At 28.8% G+C, this 22,816-nt stretch overlaps 1 protein-coding gene across 4 annotated transcripts in view; it reads left to right on the top strand.

Annotated features, from left to right (window-relative positions):
* LOC107443319 (uncharacterized) overlaps positions 1-16,062 on the top strand; it is a 90,963-nt gene extending 74,901 nt beyond the window's left edge. For 3 of the 4 annotated variants that reach the window (XM_087157157.1, XM_087157160.1, XM_087157162.1), the window contains 3 exons: positions 10,255-10,371; positions 11,690-11,821; positions 13,831-16,062. In XM_087157157.1, the coding sequence (XP_087013283.1) occupies positions 10,255-10,371; positions 11,690-11,821; positions 13,831-15,395 (1,814 nt within the window). In that variant the 3' untranslated portion in view covers positions 15,396-16,062. Of the gene's footprint in view, positions 1-8,785; positions 9,034-10,254; positions 10,372-11,689; positions 11,822-13,830 lie in introns of those variants that run through there. The other variant, XM_087157161.1, reaches the window with a different exon arrangement.
* Positions 16,063-22,816: the final 6,754 nt, after the last annotated feature.

Raw genomic sequence — 22,816 nt, 5'->3', positions numbered from 1 at the left:
TCCCAGTGAATGAATAGTATGTGTGAAATATGATATTACTTGGATAATTAGTAGTTCAGCGACATAGAGGACTCCTAAAATTCAGTTAAATGTTGTATGAATAGTTCCTATAACTATTTCATTTAAATATGCAAATTTAATTGCTAAATTTATTTAAAGAATTATAATAATAATTAATTTATTATTTATCTTTATAAATGTAGTGATTAGTTATTACATCATACCTTAGACTCCTTAATAAACTATGTTTATTAACTAAATATAACAACTGAATATAATAAAAGCTTGAATGGAATCTTTGCAGGATTTTGTGCCAATAATTAGCTAAATTATTATCCTATTGCCGTCTTTAATGTCCTAACGGGAATTGGTAGGAAAAATCCATTTAAAGACAATTATCTAGGTGAAAAATGGGTGAAGTTTTTTTAAGGTGACATCCACCGATAACTCAGTGCAATGCAAAGATAATTTCAAAAGGCAAAACTTCCCTTAGAGAATAATATTCGAAATACTGGTTTTAAGAACTTCAGAGAATCTTTAGGAGGGAAGTAGCCCTGGCATCCTTTTATAAAGTGATTGCATTTACAATGCGAATAAAACAAGAGTTGAATACTGCCCTTAAACGGGAAAAATCTGCGGCCTTAAAAATTATAAGGATTTATATTCTAAAGTACCTAGGAAAGAAAAAGTACCTCCATTGGTAGTTTTTCCTTACAGAAGAATTCGTAGAGATATTACAGAATCAATCCCTGCTACATATTTCATTGGAAAAAGCTATTCATGAAATGAAACGATGACCGCAGCAACATTTTACAAATATATTGCAAATGTTTTTACCCATGGCTAATTAAAAATGCAATCAAATTCCTAATTTTGCTTCTTCTGGATAGGTCTGAATCTCATATCAATTTGAAACTGAGCAAGTTTTGTTCCTCAAAACAAATTTTCTGGTTTAGTTTTCCACGTAATTCTTAGAAATCTCGTTAGATCTTGAAAACAAAAGAATTGTAAAACAATATGTCTAAAAAATTTTACATCCATTTTTAAATAAGATTTTGAGGCATCAACTGATGAAGTTAAAATGCTTTTATGAAATGCGATATTTTTTCATTCGAGGTAGGAAACGTTGACTGTAACAAATGCATGCAAAACAGACACCAAGAGTTAATGAGCAAGACAACTTATCAACAAAATACATGCTTCGAGAGTAACGATGCACTATTTCTTCAGAAGCTTGAGAAGGAAATCTCACAAGTTATGTTGCAAATTTTTAAAGGAACATTGACAGAAAAGTTTAATCTCCCAAATATCCAATAGCCTCCGCTTTTCTCAATATTGAAGAATTTATTTCAAAAAGAACAATTGTATAATCAAATTTTGGCTCTGAAGCTGAGACAACTAACATTAATAATGAAAGTATCTTGAAAACCGATTTTGAGATAAATCCTCTTGAGGCATTGTTAGTTGCAAAAACGATTGGTTTCATAAGTAACTACTAGATATAAGTCAATGAGAGATGGGTTTTACTCAAACTTCGAAACTCCTTTTTCTCATTTATTATCCAGTGAGGAATTCTTGAAATGGAACTGGAAAATCAAAAGAAATTTCGAAGATACATTTACATTGGCCAAAAATTTGGAAAAAAGAGGAAGGTTAAATCAAAAGAAAAAGAAATAAATTACTCATGACGAAGAGAAAAAAAATACTTAAAAAGATTTTAAAAAAAGCTTGAAAAATATGAGGAAAAGATTAAACAAAAAAATGATCGAATTATAATAATAATAAAAACATCATCAGATTACACAATGATAAACATTCATAATTTAGAACGGACTATTAAACTGTGAGAAAAAAATGAAAAACATTTTTTTAAAATTATGTATTAAAACATATTTTACTTTCCATTCCATGACTGAAAAAAAAGTAAAATTTTCCACATTAACTGTGGTTATATGTCGTAATTCCAAGAAAAATCTTGTTTTTAGACATTTGTGCGGCCTATGGATTCCTAACGAGCATCAAACATTATCAAAATTAAGTGTTCATTCTCTGGAAAATTTAGTGCTTATTCACTGGTAAGAACTGTTCCTTCACTTGGTCATCTTACTACTTATTATTTAAACCACCAAAAGCTTAAAACAATATTATGTAAGTTATCTAACTTTTTTTACATAATTTGCATTTAATAACAAATATGTCGAAACCATCATTTAGCTAAAATTACAAATTTTTAAATTTTTATGAATTTTTTTTAAAGGCAAGCTAAGCTTAAGTGTTCCTTCATTGTTTAGTTTACCCTATAAGATGTTGAGAAATTTGCGATGTTGTGAGAGATGTTTAAAAATGTTGACTACGTATTTTTATTAATATTTATAAAATATATATTCAAGAAATTGATAAATATATTATTCCAAATCTATGCATACGTATGTATATTATTGAAATTGTATCAGTTATTGAAAAACAAAATAAAAAAAATAAAAAATAATCACATTAAATAAGCACAATCTGGTGTATTCTATCAGAAGCACGCTTTTTTAAAACTAGACATTTGTTGAATAAAGTGTTTTTTATTCAAAATTCTTTACTAAATTGCAAATAAATTATTAAATGACTAAAAAAGAAACATCGTATTTTATAGTGTGAAAGAAATAAAAATAAAAAGATTAGCAAACGATTATTAGCGAAAAAAATATGAATGAAATTTTACGCTACGCGCGCGAAGTCAAGTTCCTCCCAAGTTTATCACATTTTAATATTAATCGCCCCAATTAGTTATTTCTTTATTGTCGCCAAATTATTTTTTTAAAAATAATTAATTTTCATTTTTCTCAGCTTCTAATAAATAAAAACAGTTGAAACTTTAGATTTTTCAATTGAAAAATATGTAGATTAATATGGTATAAAAAAATTCATACCTTATAATTCAATATTTTTTCATCCTCACTTTAATTAAATAATAAAAAATAATAAATAATTATTAAAAATTATTTTTTGCATGAAATTATCTTTGGGTAAATGAGTTTTATGAGTGGGTGAAATTTTTTTTGAATTGCTTCATTAGTTTTGAAAATATGACTGAAAACGCAAAAAGCGAAATTAACATTAAGGGGTACGAACTTTGAATCGCTCTCCTGACCAAACTATGGGGACCACATTTCCCAGATTGCGGCTACCCCCTATATTTTGAAGATAAGAAATCCAAATATGTAAAAAAAAATGCATGTTTATTCAGAGAAAGTACGTTTTTGTGTCTGATTTCGTAACTTAATTAATAGTTAGCACTAATTAATTAGCATATTTGAGGTCACCCCCAGGAACCATTAAGATTGACACTTAGTTCGTGAAAATCCGATCATTAGAACGAAAGTTATTCAGGGTGATTCGTTTTTTTTTTTGCGGACTGTACGTGCCTTTATATATACATACACACTATTTTTAAGATTTTTTTTTGAAAAACATGCTTATTTGGAAAATATTAGAATACATTTCTTATTAAGAGCTACGATTATTACATATTTTAGCACATTTTAAAGCCTTCCAAATGACTTTTTTACATTTGCTGTATAGAGAACTAAATGCCTAAAACAATCTTTCCAATTCTGAAATATCAGTCGTGTGTCGTTTTTTAATAAATCTTTTGTTAAACTTCCGATGCAGTTGTTTTATATTTCCAGTACTTGGGAAGAGAGTTCGACATTTAAATTAAATATTTATTTCAAATGAAATAGCTTATGCTGGTCTGTAAGTATTCAATTGTTTTTTGTTTGTTCTTTTCTCAAAATTTTTGAATCTTTTTACCCACGATTTATATTGGACGAGTAAAAAAGCAGTACACAAATTTTAAAATTAATAGAGAGCGTTCCCCGTTTCAACTGACTACTTTCAATGCAAGTCAAGGAGTCAGCTAATAGAGAAGAATTAGTCTCCTGTTTTTTGCTATCATTTCTTAACATTGTGTTATTCTTATAGTGAACTCTTGGATATAGAGAACGAAATGTTTGCTCCCTTGCCTTGCTATACACATATAATATTATTTTTTGAGGATATAATGAACCAAAAGAAGAGAGGAAATTGGATATTATGAACTGTTTTCTGTCTTCGAATGATTTTTTTTTTCATTTGTTGGCAATTTTGAAATTTCTATATAATATACATATAGGGGAGAGAGGGGCACATATGAACAAATTTTTTTATTTCTACATTTTTCAAAAAATATCATCAATTTCTCACAGTGAAGAAGTCCATATGTTTAAATATTCTTTTCTTTGTCTTATGGAATTTTTTGAGATTTTTCAATAAAATATTTCTTTACTTTATGATATTTTAGAAAAATGACTTTGATTGTTCACATGTGCCCCTATTGGGGGCACATGTGAACATGCTGGGGGCACATATGAACAAGATTAAATACACAAAGCAATCATAATATTTGAAAGAAAAAAAATCTTCAATATAACAGGTATAGATACGCATTATACTGAAGGGGTTGTAGCTTACTATGTGAATTTAAATTGTACAACAGTACTGTCAATGAGAAAATAATTTTTCAGCTGTACAATAATTTTTCCGCAGTTGGGTTTTTCGCAACTTCATGTTCCTCAGGAGTTGTAATGGACCTTTTTCTTTCTTCTCTAATACTCTGTCATGATTTTTTTTTTGTTTCATTTTTTCTATCTTTTCATTTGTAGCTTTAGCAATTCTATCTTTCTCAGGTGTATCAGTTAATAAGCGTGATGCGCGATCAACCATTTAATTAAAAAAAACATTTTTTTTAAAGAAAAAATTTATAAATTAATTATGGAAAATTAAATATTAATAATTTTAAATGCATGCATATTTTTTAAACTTTTAATATTATGAGGATAAAAATTTTAATACTGTGTGGGGGCACATGTGAACTGTTCACATCTGCCCCAGATGTTTTGTTCACAAGTGCCCCATCATCCTTCCTAAACCTAACTTAAAAAATAAAGAATTTTTAATTGAGTAAAAAATAAAAATAGTTGTCATAAACTTACGTGAATGCTCAAATAATGGTCTGCAATAGTTAATTTTAGTTTATTAGTTTATTATACTATGCTTTCACTTGAAGAAGCGAGTGATTATAATACATAAAACACCAGCTGATACAAAGAAATTGTCAGAATAGAAAAACAAAATGTCTCATTGTTCTGAAAGTTTTGCAGAGAGGTAGAACTAGTACTGCCATCAATTGAAAATTTTTCGAGATTTTTTATATGAAATTATATTGGTAAAACATACCATGTTCACATGTGCCCCCTCTTCACGTGTGCCCCCCTCTCCCCTACCGATTTTTAAAACCATCGGAATGCAGCCATAAGCATTTTTTCTTGTTTGCTTCTTCTATCTCAGTTTCCATACCTAAATTTTTTGACGGCGAGACGAAGAGTAATAAGAAATAAAAGTTAGCACATTTTTTGTTACTACATGTTGTTTTTCTAATGCTTTTTTCATTTCTTTTTATAAGTCATTTATTTAAGTAATGTGTAATAAAAGGGAGCAGTTCGAAAAAATTAGTTAAAATTGTTTGTAGTATGGATATAGTGGACTCCCGGTTATAGTGAACTGAAATTTCGTTCCCTTGAAGGCTCACTATATAGGGGTTTGACTGTATATTTATATATTATGTATAACAATATGTCCCATGTATCCCAATAACGGGGATTAATTAACAGAATGAATTATAATTATACTAATAAGTTTAGAAAACAAATACGTATATATTGTTAGTGATGTATACCAGGTATTTATTAGAAATATATTTCTTAAAATATAAGTACACTAATACCTATATATAATAAGAAAATGTGGCGTAACTATCACTAATAATATTAAATACCAATTCAGTAGTATGTAAGACTTGTTAACTCGATTCTATCTCGAAGTACCTTTAGTTAGACGAACGTTGACATAGTCGATTGAAACACACCCTACAAAACTTTAACATTATATTAATTTCAACATCTTGAAATCGATGTTGTTATATGTGTTTAAATCCAGCTAGTTACAAAAGCCCTTAATAATTTTTCTATATTACCAATTCCCAGAAAGGTATAGGTTATCTTTTTAATTAATTTCATCAAATGAGTAATTTTCGAATAGTTAAACTAATATCATAAGAAATTTCTTCAGAACTTCTCTAAGTTAGGACTTAGAATAACTTTTCTAGACAAATTTGATTTAATTCCGGGTTCAAAATAAGCAGGTGATCAGATAAAAAAGATTTTACTTGCATTAATTTCAATATCATGTAGTTAATTGCAACAACAAGTAAGTTAACAAGAACCGTATTTATCTCATGTATTTGGACAGGCCTGTCCATCCCAGGATTTTCCAACCTGAAGGTGGGGTAGAGGGTCATAACAATAGATATTATCCATCAATGTGTCAAAGGGGAAAATGTATTGTTATGAATAGATCATTGAAGTGGGGACTCTTGAATTTTAACAAATGTCCATCGTCAAACATTTGGCGAATGAAACATCTCTTTAGCAACCCCTAAAGATTATACCACCACGTGTTGTCAATATAGTACTTTTAGCAATCAAAATGGAGATATTTTTTCAAAATTTGGAAAAATAAATCCTGGAGCATGAAAAGTACCTCGATTATTTTCATGAGGAATTGAAGAACAAGACAGCTTTGTCTTGTATCAGAAAAGAAAACGGGTGTAGAGTATAAAACAGCGATTTTTTTGTTAATTACTTGAAGATTCATTACACTATCGCTTCGTTTAACAACTCCTATGCATCCATCTCAATTATTTTATTTTTGTTTCCTCCTAAAAATCGACTAAAAAAATATTTTGTTTTTAAAATTCTCGTTACTCTTTCAAGCACATTTTGTTAAGATTTAATTTTATTTGTTAAAAATTTATAAATATAACTTTCTATCATATAACTGTTAAAATTAAAAAATGTTTAAATTTCTTTTAAACCGTTTATATCGTATTTTTAAAAGTTTCGATAAAGATATTAACTTTTAACAGCATCAAATCAGTGTTTTATTAAAATGTTTCAGTTCTTGTTGCTTTTGACATGAAGTCAAGTGTTAGTACTCGCGTCCAAAATTAAAATTTCGAGAAAAAGAAGAAGAAGAAAAAGAATGGTTCAATAGGAATTATTCAACGTAAAAGAAGTTTAAGGAATGGCGAAGAAGTGCAAATAGCAGTAATAACTGTTCGAACAAATTAAAATTGCCCTCTATGATTTCATTTACGCGAATATATATATATATATATATATATATATAGGGTCATGGGTTCTTGCCATCAGACTAACCTAGAGAGGTTCTCGTGGTTTTCTACTCCATATAAAGCTAATGAGCGTAAATTTGATCAAAAAGTTTTCCAAGATAGCTAGTTTGATCCAGGAGCTCTTTTGTTTTGTGTTGGGCTCTAAATTGCTAAGTTACGGAGTTGAAAATTAGTGGGCGTATACCCAAAAGTGCGACGCCTGTTCAACGACGGTTATAAAAAAAAATGAAATATATTTAGATTAAAGTGTAAGCAAAAACATTCTGCTACATTTAACTTACCCATATTGAGACAACCACCTTGATATTTAGAATCACTAAATCTGTTATTTAGATCACCCTAAGAATTTCACTTACCTGGTTCTTCCACTAAGCTCTTCAATAGTGTCAGTATTCACGTTTCAGATTTGTGCATAATTTCGTACTGTTGTTCCGTACTAACTGTTTTTATTTATTCAATTCGAACAAGGAAAGGCAATTCTGCATAATTTAAGATACAATTTTCGTTAGTAGTACAATTTTCTAAATTCAGAAAAATGAAATTTTGTGTGATAAATATTTTTTTAAGATGTCAAATGTATCTTACGTATGTACGATGTATCTTACGTATGAACGATGTATCTTACGTATATCAATATACGACTGCTCATTTTATGCTTGCCACCTGCAATTTCCAGTTGATCCAACTACACGAAATTACCACTGCACTATACCACAAAGACCTAGTTAATAATTGGTATTCAAAAATGTATTCATTAACCTATTTGTTAAAAAATCTTAATCTTAATCTGTTAAAAAATCTTAAATTAAAAAAAAAGTATACAAATTTGCGTTTCTAATATTTTACGATAATTTTTACATTTATTTTAAGCTAAGGAATAAAGGTTGTTTTTTTTTCCCCTAAAATGTTAAATTTTCATCCTTTATTTATTTTTTTGCTTGTCTGTTGATAAGAAACATTATTTTTTTAGTTATTTGGTCTATTTGATTTAAATTAATAAATATGGAATAACATTAATTAAATATTAACTTTTTATTATATTTGTTATTTTCGTTTTATGATGATTTGGTATTTGTGTTAAAAATATATATTTTTTAAAAACTAGTATTGCTTAATTGAGTTATGCAATCTTTTTGATGCTTATCTTTCATATAATGAATTTTTAATTCACGCTAATATATTGGGATTTAATTGTTTATGGTGTCTTTGTTTTCTAAAAACTTATGTTGATTAAATATGATTTAGCTTCAATTATACACAGATTATTTATACATTTTAATTTTTTTTTTTTGGCTACAACTTCCTGCTTATAATTATTATAATTTTTTTTTATTTTTTATAATAGTAAATTTCCCCAGTTAATTCCCCACAGTCTTATTTTCCCTTTCAGTTGTGTTTATGATTTTGGCTCTAATGCTTCAAGTCCGTATTAAAGTTGGCATAACTTAAATTACGTGAATTTTTAAATTAAAATATTTTATCTTAGGACGCCCGGTTGCTGAGTGGTAGCACTTCGCGCTCTCATGCCACAGGCCATGGGTTCGATCCTCGGGCCGGGCATGGTTGATTCAGCCTTCCATACCTTCAGTGGGTTGATAAATGAGTACCAAACATGCTTGGGAACTACACACTGGGTGTTCCGCGTTCGGCTGACCATCTAACCAGAACATCTGCTCCTGCACCCCAGCGCCCAAGGTTAAGAAAACTGAGATGGGCACAGCAGGCCCTGGCCCTCTATGGGCTGTTGCGCCACTGTTAGTTTAGTCTTTTTTAGATTTGCAATTTTATTTATAATTCTAATTTACAATTTTATTAAATAAAAATTTTGTTAATTTTTTATATATTTTTTTTAATTTTACATGAATCTACCTGTAAAAGTCAGGAATATAATTTTATTTTGAGTTCAAACTCTGTTAAAATTTAGAAAAGCTTTTAATGTGCATAAGTATTACAACATTTATTATTTTTTTATTTTGTTCAAGTGTTAAAAAGTGTTCGGAAAATAATTAATGTTTTTTAAGTTAGTTATTTTTTAATCATTATGTAGTTAATATTTATATTTTAAATGTTATGAAAGTTATGATAAGTAATTATAAATATTTCATTTGCATTTTGTTAAATAAGTTAAAATGAAGTTTGATTTACGTACTAATGTGCTATTTTTTGGCACATAGGGCACTCAAAAAGTTTTTTTATTAAATTAACTTAAGATGCATAATATTTTGCTAAGTAAAGCATTATTTTTATTCTGTCAGAATATATTAAAAAAAAGCTGATGTTAAAAAGTTTTTTTTATTATTTATTTAAATAAATGTAATTACATTGCAATAAACAAGTGTATGTTTTAATGATTGTAATACCAATTATTTAATCTTATAAAAGACAATAATTAAAACTTAAGATGCATGTTATTTTGCTAAGTAAAGCATTATTTTTATTCTGTCAGAATATATTAAAAAATGCTGTCAATAAACAAAGTCAATTAAAAATAATAAAAATGAAATTGATTGGTTAAAAATATGTAAGCATCTTATCAACTAGATATAACTCTAAGTTAGTATTATTTCATTCTGAGTTTAGTTTTTTTATCAAGTCAATTAAAAACTGTTAAAATTTTAAACTAACATTATTAAAACTTATTATCATTCCTACGTTTTATATCTGACTGTTATTTGATAACGTAAAAGAAGTTTCATTCAATGTAGACTTCATATTTAGTTTCTGAAATATGTAAAGCTAAATTTTTCTTTGTGTCGTTTTGTGTATTTTTATGAGCTCTTATTTGCCCGGTAATATATTTAGACTTTAATTTATGTAAGTTTTTACATTTTAAAACTATGAAACATTGTGGAGTATTATTTGAGAGTTGAAAATTTAAATCCGCGAAAATATGTTGTCTTTCAAATATCCGTTTCCTGAAATTGTTTTTAAATAACTCATATTCAGTATAAAGTAATAGATATTTTTAATGTTAGCTCCTGCTGGTAGTCAGCCTGGGCCATCAACCTCTTCTGCACCTTCTACGTTTGCTGGTACTCAACCTACAAATGCCCCTCCCATATATATGACACCTTTTCCCTGGATGCCTTTTTGTAAGTGTTAAATTATCACCTTATTTTCCTGTCTTACTTAGTAAATTTAAAAAATGTTAAAAAGTTTTTTTTATTATTTATTTAAATAAATGTAATTACATTGCAATAAGCAAGTGTATGTTTTAATGATTGTAATACCAATTATTTAGTCTTATAAAAGACAATAATTAAAACTTAAGATGCATGTTATTTTGCTAAGTAAAGCATTATTTTTATTCTGTCAGAATATATTAAAGAAAAGCTGTCAATAAACAAAGTCAATTGAAAATAATAAAAATGAAATTGATTGGTTAAAAATAAGTAAGCATTATGACAAATTTCAAAATATAAGATTGTTGAATATTTTGAATTTATCCATTTACTTTGGTGCAAAAATGATAAGGAATATGACTTCTTGTGACATTTTTCTTTTTTAACAGCAATAAATTTGATTTGGAATAATTTATAACTGGAAACTTGAATTATTGTGATATCAATGTAATTCAGTTGGTTGACAATTGTACATTTAGAATTTATATCCAGTTTTATACTTCTGCATTTATACCTTTATAATATATACCCTTATGTGGGGTTACAATTTATTATAGTTACATTTAGAGTATAGCAAACATGTATATGAATGTAAATTGCCATAATTTTCAGTATGCAAGTTAAGAGTTTTTGAAACCTTTTTGAAGTTAAAAGTAGGAGAGTTAGTTAATTTTCAGATTCATCTAAATTATAAAATTTACTGAAATGTAAGAATTATAGAATACTTTAAATTAACCCTAAAATGTTTCGTTTCAGAATATCATGATCTCTGGTATTACTAGCTAGAGCGATTTCCATTTTTGTTATCAGATGTAATTTCACTTTATTTATGATGGGGTCTTAAAACTGCGTGCATGGCTTACTTGCATCACTACAAACAATTTTTTTTATCCTTCTTACATATAGGTTTTGAGTTTAATATAAATTTTTATGGAAAAAACTCCTTCTCAATTTAAGTAAATATGAGTTTTTATTTGGAAATGTATAGTTTATAATTTAGATAATTGCTTATTCTATAGTGTTAAATGTAAGGTTGATTTTAAGTGAAGTCTCTGTAACTTTTTATTTATTTTCCTCTTAAATTTATTTGGATGGAAAATTGTTTTCATCTTTTTATTTTTTTTAGAAATTAATTATATTTGTCCTCAATTTTAAATGAGCCAGTTCAAACATTTCAACTATTTAAGTTGCAAGATAAATGTAAAGGCTACAAAGCCAGTATTATGTAGCAAAACATCTACATTAACCAATTCCTTTTTCTTCTTTCTTTTCATTAAAAAAAAATCAGTGCCTGGTTTCTTACCTAATGCTCTTCCTGGAGTTATTCCTTTTATCATGCCACCTGTTCCTCCACAACAACAGCAGCCAGGTCCACAAGTTGCTCATCTAGCGAATGCTCCTCAATCTCAACAAGCCTCCGGTAAAACTAAATATTTAATTTAGAACGTAAAAGAACATTTTACATTTTATAAAAAATATACTTTTTTATTGCTATTTATGTGAGATGCTTATATTTATCTATAAATTTTGTTTGTTAGCTAAAAAGAAAAAGTGATTTTCATTTGAAAAACTAAATTAATATACTGTATACATTTCTCGTGTAGAAAAAGTGTATGTGTGATATTGAGTTGATGTTTAAGTTTGTGAAAATAAATAATTTTTAAATTAACCTTAATTATATATATATTTTTTTATTTTAGGGAATGATACTTTAAAACTTTATATTCTAAAATTTAACTTTAATTAAGTGACATTTATTTTTCCTGTTTATGATTTTAATATTTAAATTAATTATAAATATTAAAATTGTGTGTAATTAATTATTCATTTCTGTGTAATTAATTATAAATATTAGTTATTAATATTAGTTATATAATATTCGTCATTTTTAAAGAAGTTGTAAAGACAATCTACAAATTCAAAATAAACTAGTTGAAACTAGATGACTAGCTCTTAAAGAACTTTTTTTTCTGTTTATTTTTGGATCTTCCTTGGTTCAAAAATTCATCACAGAAGTTTTAATGAAGTCAAGTTTTATACAACTGCAAATAATTCTTAGTTTTACGCTCTTTATAATATAATGCTGTTAAATTTATATATTTTTATTTCATGCATGTTCATAATACCCAGAAAAAATTCAAGGCTGTGTTTCTCATAATATGTCTGCACTAGGAAAAAAATTAATATATACTATGAATTCTTCAATTTTCCACTTGTCTGCAGTACAGACTATGTTGATTGTTAATGTTTGAAATCATTAAGCATTTTCAATGAGAAAAACTTTTATGATGCTGTCCATAAGAAAGTTTTAATAAAATATTTCCAAATTATTTATACATTTAAAACAACAATTGAGCAGGATTCATACGCACTGAGAGTTTTCTGGAAAACAAGAGTCAAAAAAAATTAGGTATTTACCAGGGCAAAACGTAAATTTACGTTTAAACCAGTCACTTTTATAAATAGAAACTTAGCATTTTTTTTTTGTTCTATTCTTAAAAACGTTAGTCAGTTAATTAAACTTGATTTAATTTCCATTAAATGCAGATTATTTGTTTAATATTTTTATTAATTTAGTTTTTATTATTTTATATATATATATGTAATACAAAAAGTAAATACTTTTGTATTAATAAAAGAATTAAATCTCTTTCGTTTTCATAAAATGTCTTTATTAAAGAATAAGCGTAGAGAGATTCTATTTTGGGAATTCAAGGCAGAAAACATACCATTGAAATATAAATAGATTTATATTTCAAAGGAAGAGTTATTTTTAGAATTGTTCCCTTTTACAATTCCATATAAGGAAGCAGAAATGATTTGCCTTAATGCGTAAGGATACAAGGAATGTACGAAATGTGCCTCTTTACTTCAAATCTATGTTGGTATAAAACGTAAGAACGCATAGTTTTGCGTGTCCTTTTCATCTTGATGTGATCCTGATAAGCTGTTCCGGGATTGTCCGGAGTCTTGTCCACTCCCCCTCCTTTGCAGGAGTGGGAACGTGAATTGTTAGCAATACCAGCCTACATTTAATAAACCTGTTTAGGACGTATGATGGCTTAAGACTGCAATTATTTCAAGCTAAAGACAACACTGATAACAGGGTTTGAGCCCTGTTATTACATATATATATATATATTTTAGGATGTTAAAAAGTTGTTCTTTTACTTGATTTTTAAGTTCTCACTTTATTTTTCATTTTCTAACAGTTTTGTTTAAAAGGAAAAAAATCGTAAAATAGTAACTGAATCGCAATATACATAACCTGAGAATTGTAAACAATACTTGATTTCTTCTTAACCAGTAACATTTAACCAGTAAATATATGACTTAGGTTCGTGATAAATTACGTATGCATTATGTTCTTTGAACTGTTTTCATTGGAATCTTTAATTCAAAACTGAAGTTAAAAATTGTATTTTACAGATGAAGTCTGTAAAGAGAAGAGATCTGAAAGCTGGACACTCCAAACTTCAAAAACAGAATCGACTAAAAGAGCTGATTTAATAAACAATTTTTCTGAACCTCCTTCACTGCAGCGCATTGCAGTAGTGTCGATTGCAATTGGACTATGGACGACGCCTGATATAAGGAATGAAATGGCGTATTATTTCTTACATGCAGATATCGAAAATATAGAAAAGTTACAGAGAAGAATATTAGACAAACTGTCCAATAGCTCTTTGCCCTCATCGCTGAAGACCGAAATCTCATACGTTATTCGACCCATTATGTTGCAGTTGTGGAAAGCGCTTCGTAGTTATGGTAGACTGACAGGATATCAAGAAAATCTCAGGGAGTATTACATAAAACATGGTACAATTTATTGGACAGTTGAGGGGACAGTTGACATAGTGAAATCCCTTACGGAAATATTCGATAATGGAAGTTTAGATAGTGGCCATTTGTATAAGATAGCCTGCTCTCACTGTTTAGAGGAATATGTCAAAAATTTGTGGGAGAAAATTCCAGAAGAAGTGAGAAACCTATTTAGAATCGCTTCAGGTAATGATTGCGAGGATGATTTGATAATATATTGGACATGTGTCCTCGAGAATGATTTAGGGAGTTTTCTAACTAGACTCATTGATCCTGATAAAATATACGATGATAAGCTTAGTATTGATGTAAATATGATTGCTTATTCGATTCAAATTGGTAGCATAGTCGCCATAAAGTTTTTTTGGAAGAAATTGTCGGAGCAGGAGAAAAACGATCATTTGAGTAAGTGGCTTTTACAAGCTACTCAACAATGTATGGAATTTAAAAATGATTCAGCTTATCAGTATTCGTCAGAATTTTTTGATGTTTTATGTTTTTTATTATCTCATGTCAATCGTATAACTCAAATGACCGAATTTTTTCGGAATCATTCTCGCGTATTAGTGTTTTTGTTCGAAAGTTGGCCATATCAAAGAATATTCTTGTCCACTATTTTTGAACTATTGGATAATCTTCAAGAAAACATTTATTCACGTATAATGCGTAATATAAGTTCTAACATGAGTAAAAGTGGAAATGAAATGATGATTTTTAAAGAAATATGGAGTGCCAGTCCATTAAGACTAAGACGATCATTTCTGAAAAATAAATGTCTTTGCTACAAAGTGTTATTGCATTTGCTGCAATTAGAAAATCTAAACATGGCTGTTAGGATATTAAATGATGCTTCCGACGAAGAGATTAAACTATATATCTGCTTAATGTTTTTTCGGCCTGAATTTAGACGTGCTATTTATTCAAACAATCTGAATTCACTCCACATGTTATTATCAAAATCTACCTTGCCACCAGAATGTTATCCCTATAAGAGGAATGTTTTAGAGCAAAAAGAGCTTGATAGACTGATGAAATCGTGGTTTATTGGATATGGAGATTGGCATATTTGTGCTGAGTGGATATGCGAGGGTAACATCCAAGCAGCTGCATCTTTCTTTAGATGGGCTTATCAATCTGTGTCAATTGAAACATTAAAACATTTCTTAACTTAACATTGAAACTTATTATTTTTGTCAAACTATGAACATGGGGACCAGTTTATGAATTGTTTTTTCGAGACGAGAGAGGAAATTCAACAATTTAAAGCAGACTTTTTGCGAGAAAGTGATAATGATTTTTTCAAGCAATTAATAGCAATGCCGTTCATTGTATCAAAAAGAGAAGGCGATGAGTTACGAAAATTTATGAACTACAACTTGTCTTCTATTAAAAACATTGCAGAATTTCGACTTATTTGTCGTACTTGTATAGAGTATGCACTGAGTAAAGGTTGTTTTGAAAATGCCACCTTGCTTTTGAATGCATCTTTTGATAATATCATTGAAGTGAGGCTGTACAAAAACGAATTTATACTATCTGAGAAAAGAATTAAAAAGTTTCTGGTCTTAAATCAATCACTAACATATGTAGACCGGAATTATGCGAAAGAAATTCTAATGTGGTCGTCACCTCTAACCCTTAATGCAGTCACAAAAATAAAGTCACTAATTCTGGAGCAAAAGACTAGTCACTCTTTCCAAGATTAATTGAATCCACCCACAGATTTCATCTCTCCTTCCAAACGAATGCAAATCAAATCATATTCTTTGTCAATTGACAAATCATGTTCAATGCGCAATCACTGTCAAACGATTGTCTTATAATAAATAGTTGACTCCATTTTTTAGTGTTAGTTGTTTAATGTTAATGAAACAATATCCGTTATATATTATTTATCACAACTTCCATAATTAATTTAATTGTAACAACTTTATAATTTTTATTTTCATTATACCTGAAGAAAAATCAAAAATTTTACGTGATTTATTTTTCCTCACTATTCCCAAAGAACAGTCACTAGGAAGATATATATATACTGTCCTTGGCCAAATTATAAGATGCACTGAAATATTCTATTTAAAACTTAATTATCAGGTGATATTATACAGCTTTATTGTTTTTACGCTGCTAAAACCGGTTTGCACTAGTTTACGTTCGTGTATCAATGGGTAATATAAATTCGATGATTGGAAAAATTAGATGGTATATAATATGAATATAGAATACTTATTATATCAGGTATTATATTAGAATATTATAATAATTAGACAAAATTATTAGATATATTGTAGTTTTTTAATAATGACATGTTTTGCACGTGTTTATATGCTGTACTTTTATATTTAAACATACATGTAAAGGGTTTTTTCCAAGGTCATTTTTTATATACTTCCTACTTGTATTTATTTTTAACGCATAGCATTGCAATGCGTTTTACGTAATTAGATTAAACAAAACTCTTATTTAGTAGTTTTTCCTATCAAAATAAAGACTACCGCTATTCAATATCATCTGACACAATGCTGTTGCTCAAGGCGTTTCATGATATTTAAAATTTTGAACAATCAAGCTGCTTTCTCCTAGAGGACGTAAGAAATCTATTACAAAAATGTACAGTATTGGGACAGTAGTAATCGATTCCAAATTTACTCATAAAATTCTTACTTAAGCAAGAGAATGTTTAGTACCTATTAAAACTGCGCCAATTACCATGATGCCAGTAGTGCCTGTAACCAAATTAAATCATTTTTGTTAATAATAGAATAGCGACTTTTTACTGTTCTCCGTAATGAATAAATACATATTTTCCATAATTAATTTTGCTTTTTAGTTTATAATTTATTTTTTATTGCAATTAGCACCTATTACTAAAATTAATTGAACATCATTAAGATCAATAATAGCTTGCCGTTTTTTTACGCTCTTTTAAACGAAATAATATCATTTTTCCATTAATTTTCCTTTTAGAACACATCTTATTATTTTACTTCAATCAGTAACTATTACCAAAATTAATAATCATTAACATCATAAATAATATTGATGTTTCTTTATATTCATTCTCAACGAATTAGTAGGACTTTTCAGTAAGAAGCTTATTTTTTTATTTAAATTACTGTTGATTTCACACTAATTATTTTCATAGTAATGCGTTTCAAAAGCATAACAATAAACAAAATAAACACGTTATTTCAGTTAAGTGTAGAAATTCAAATTTGGTGAAGTAGTTCGCCTATGCTGTCAAGTTCACGTTGATCTTTCAAATAACCTGGCATAGAGACTGAAAATAATTAAAATTACAAAACGATCAATAAACAACATTTTTTGAAAAGAACAATAATCTAGCAAACATCACTGATGTTGTCCTTAAAATACCTGACTAAACTGAATTGCCTATCGTTTAAATTAAAATAATTTCCGCTATATCAATGCAAAAATTTCATTTTTTAAATGTCTCTAGTTTTAAATATATAGTTGAAAAATCGGGCTTCGCAATTTGTTTACAATTCTAATAATTTAGCTTCTAATAAGTTAACTATCGTATTTTCAGAACTTACAGTGTACCCTCAATTCGGTATGCAGTCCATGCAAAAAATATCATTTCTCTTTTCGATCTCATGTATATTTTTCGAGATATATGCAAATTTGACTGCTTCCAAACTGTCTAAGTAATGTATAATATATATATCGCCTTTCTAAGTTGACAACCACTAAAGTAATGAGCCGAAAGAGCTTACGAGGTCTTTATATTGTTTTTCTTTGATATTATAAATTATCTCACGAGTGATATGATAATATAAATTATAAATAAACCTATGAGTACTTTCTTTTAAATTATGTCAAAATTAGTCAAGTGTTGAATTTATAAAATAGAATTAACGTATTCTTTTTAACTTTTAAGAAGTATTATGCATTAAACATTTCAGTGAAACTCAAATATAAAAGAAAATAAAAGGTTTTAAAACAGTCACGACAACTTTATTATTTTATATTTAAATTGCACAATGGTTGCATTTATTTTTAATTATATCGTCACCGATTCTCCAACAGAAAAGTTTCGAATGAAGAAAAACAAAAGGACTGTCTGGTGTATCTGTCCTTGATTTCAAAGCAATCCGCTAACATAAAAGTGACCTTTACCTTCAGGTCTGGAATTTGTTTTCCTAACATCCTTTATTTGTTTCCTAATATTTAAATAGTTTGAGAAACACAATTATTAAAGGATGACTTCAAACTAACAATAGAACATTTAAACTAACTCTATTATTCCATGTAAAAATGTGTCTTAAAAATATCATTTTTTTAAATTTAAATTTGTATTTAACAATCGTCAATGGCAAACAGCTCATCTGCTTTTAAAAAAATCACAGAATTCAAAAAGATATTTGAATTTGAAGAAATTTTTAACTGGAGATAACCAATTATTCAAAAGATCTTCTGTTATCTTCTAAAAACGCAAATGAAAATTTTTCTAGGATTCTCTTAAATTTTTAAAATATTACAATAAATTTTCTGCAGCATAAATATGATTCAAAGTTCTTTTTTATTTCTCCAAGCACCCCAAACCATTATACTTCCTTCCACGATTTTTTTTCTCTTTAATTTATTGGCGTCCCACTTTTAAGGCATTCATCTAAGTGACACTTCCTTTCGCAACCCCAAATGATATAAATGAATTTTGATTGAAAAAGCTAACTCAAGTAAAATTATTCACTGATGATTATTGATGATCCTTATGATTCATTGATGATCCTTATTATTATAATGAATTTTGTCAGGTATATATCAGTCCTTTCGACGCCTTCAGTGAAGTATGATACAGTAAAATTTTCATTTTTTCCCTCACTATCATTTGCATTATAAAACTAAAGTTTTTTTTTAAAATATCCATAATCATCAATCGTATCGTGAATTGACACATTTGCTTACATGATATTAAGAAATTCTAACAATCGGGGCCCCTCTCATTTTTGTTCATTCGTACTTTTCATTTGCGTCGCACTAGAGCTGCACAATGGGCCATTGGCGATAGTCTAGGAAACATTTCTGAGGATGAACCGGAGACAACATGCATACGTCACATACCGTTTTACAGGTATGACACATTCACACGTCATCCATCCGCAGATAGTAATTTTGACTTGATCCAGAACACGATCAATCTCCGATCCAGTACCCCCAGAGGTTATACGTTATAGGAACTTGGAGGACTTTGTGACCCTGACAAATTTACTGTCAACCAGTCACCTTTTCGTACACGGGGATTGAACTCACAACCTTTCGAACATGGGCCCCACACCCTACCAACCATGGCTAACCCGCCTTGATTGGCGATTTGTAAATAAATGAATATATATGTAAGTAAACCATAACCAATCTCAAAAAGATAGACAAAAGTTGCTCTAACAAGAAGGGGATGTCATTATAAGCAAAGACCGCTAATTATATCATGATAACCAGAAAGGGGATTTAGGCACAACTGAACGAAAATTATCGAAAAAATTATAAAAAGATAAGGATTATTTTAGTTTCACTAATTGTGGGTCTGTATATGTCTTTCAGTTTAGTGCATGTTTTCGTAATCGATAATTACTGATTTATTGATTATTTACTTTTTTCCCCAAACGAAGAAAGGGCATTCAGCTAATGATTCAATTATATTTATTATTGGAAGTGGAGAACAATCTTAATTCACTGATATAATATAATAAATGCTGAAAATGAAAAGTATTACATAAGAACTCAATAAAGAACAAAACGTAATTGTGTAACACAAATGGGTTTTTACAGACTAAAATCTTTTCAGTAAAAAAAGTTTCGTGTTAAGGCGGGTTCCTTAAAATTTAAAGGTCAGCATGAGCAGAGGTCATAGTTGCTTCGGAAAAGTTTTTGTATTTGTTCACATTTTAACTGTTGTATAACAAGGAGGAAACGAGGTTACTTCTTGAGAATGATGAAACACTCATTCATATATCACCCATTCAAGCACTTAATTAGTGTGGAAAACCAAATTGAGAATATATGCTTGATCTCATGAAATGCTAGCACATTTTTTTAAAGATATAACTAGAATTTAATTAACAATGCGACAAAAATTTAAGAAAAAGGACTACTCTGAATAACTTTTGATATAATGATCGAAACTTCACGTTCTAGGACTCAATCTTTACGGTTCCAGGGGGTGACCTGAAATATGTTAATTAATTAGAGTAGACGATATTTTAAGTTACGAAAACAGGCACTAAGATATACTTTCTCAGAATAAACATTCCGTTTTTTTCCGGATAGATTTGAATTTTGATCCCCAAAGTATAAGGGGCAGCCATATTCTGGGAAATATGATCCCAATAACTTGATCAGGAAAGGGATACAAAGTTTAGCTAATTTTTCTTTTTGCGTACTTAGCCATATCTCCAGAACTTTTTAAGCGAATTGTAAACTCTTTAAACACAATTATAAAATTCGTGTATCCAAAGCCATCTCAATTTCATGCAAAAAAAAAATTTAGTAAATATTATTTTCATGTTTTTATTTAATAATAGTCGAAATAATTGGAATAGTTAATTAAAAAATTGTTACATTAATTTAAGGAATGTAATCTTACGTAGCAAAATACAAAATTTGAGTAAAATCGAGAATTGTTGCCGAGAAATCCAATTTCAAAAAACTCGAAAAAAGTAAAATTAATATTAATGATTCCAAACTATTCGTTTTTCTGAGACCCATACCCCCCATATATTTGAGGCCAGAAATCCAAATCCGTCTAAAAAAAGGCAAGTTTATTCAGAGACAGTACGTTTTTGTGTCTGATTTCGTAACCTAAAATATAGTCTGAACTAATTAATTAGCATATTTGAGATCACTACCTCGGACCATCATCATCATCATCATAGTTGACCAGACAGCCCAATGTGAGCCAATGCCTTCCTCTGAAGATTTCTCCATGACGACTTCCGATTTATCTTTGATCTCCAATTTTTTTCATTAATTGCGAGAAAATCAGACTCCACTGAGTCAGTCCATCTCAACCGTGGCCTTCCCAGGGCTAAAGAGAATAGAAGGGCTAGTTCACTCCGCTCTTAGAGCTGAAGCTACGATTTCCCTCCTCATGACGTCACTGTGTCTACAGATCTCGGAGATCGCAAGCAAAGATATAACTTTGCATCTTTCTCTTGTAAAAATAAGTTAGACTTTTTCTGGTTATTAGCCTTCAAACTTTACGAAATTAACACATTATTTCCGTTCACAAACATAGTTCAAAAAAAACTTTCTTGGTTATTATATTAAAAAAATACCATTTTAAACTTATAAAAATGTTTTGCTAGTTGGTGAAAATGACACGATAAATACTTTATTTTAAAAAGTTCAGTTTTAACTTTAACTATTAAGAAAAATGGAGGCATATATCGACACTTTTTTTTATCTACATATTCTTTTATAACAATAAGTTAAGTTAAATTTAGAATCCCTGATTTTAAAATATGTCGTTAATAGCAATTTGTTCATACTTAATCATTAGGAAACATCAACCTTAAACGCTAATTACTGAAACAAAATAATAATTTAGGTTCATAATGACATCAGAAATTTTACAATTGCTTATAGAGATTTAAATTTACGATGATATAATATATAGATATTTAAATTGAAGAGAATATAATTTTTAAAAAAAAATCATAAATATTTAGAATAACTACATTAAAAAATATGTTATGAAATTAGGAGAATTTCAACTATATACTATATATTTCATTTATACTTTTTACTTACATTTTAATTTTCTTTGACTTTATCTATTTTTTAATTCTTTTCACCTGCCTTTCTTTATGAAGTAGCGAGGCGGTTTCTATTTAGATAATGAATTTTTATAAAAGTTCTTTACGACAGAATAAACGTATTGCGGTTTTATATTAACTGTGTCATTTCGGAATCCATTCTTTACATAGTTGTTCATTTACTTTAGGGAACACGCGAAAAATTATACTTTTTCCTTTTGTTTTTGTATCAGAATTTTTGCAAGTTGCAATCGCGCAAACTGGCATTTCGATAATAGTTTTAAATTCTTGTAAATTCACTGCAAAAACTGAGGAAAGTCATTATAGAAAATAACAAATGTCTTAGAATATCTCGCAAAAAGAAATGATCCAATATTAGTTAGAGCTAGTAAGACCAAACGCTCCGTTCTTGAAGTAAAAGTGCGAGCTTTGCGCCAAAGTGACGTCACTAGAGTGACGTCGGAGGATCGGCGCGGCAAGAGATACTTCAAAGGAGTGAACCAGCCCTTCTATTCTCTTTAGCCCTGGGCCTTCCCCGCTTTCTTTTCCCAGTGGGTCTAAAAATCACTATCTTTTTTATTGTGTTGTCGTCACTCATTCGAATCACGTGGGCGATCCAAATCATTCTATCTATTTTAATGTATTTAATAATATCAGGTTGTTTATAAATCTTGTACAGTTCAAATAGTCCGTGGGCCGAAGTCTCAAAAGTAGCTCTAAACTAATTTTCGTTCCGACATTTGAGGGGCAATTTTATTCTACCAAAATAGAACACGATCTTGGCTGAGAAACATAAATTCATAAAGTTCTCCAAAATC

Source organism: Parasteatoda tepidariorum, chromosome 2 (assembly GCF_982258835.1).
Source record: "Parasteatoda tepidariorum strain Cologne lab strain chromosome 2, Ptep-v5.0, whole genome shotgun sequence".
NCBI classification, from domain to species: domain Eukaryota; kingdom Metazoa; phylum Arthropoda; class Arachnida; order Araneae; family Theridiidae; genus Parasteatoda; species Parasteatoda tepidariorum.
Note: the sequence above shows the minus strand (reverse complement) of the source record. Positions and strands in the feature narration are given on the sequence as shown.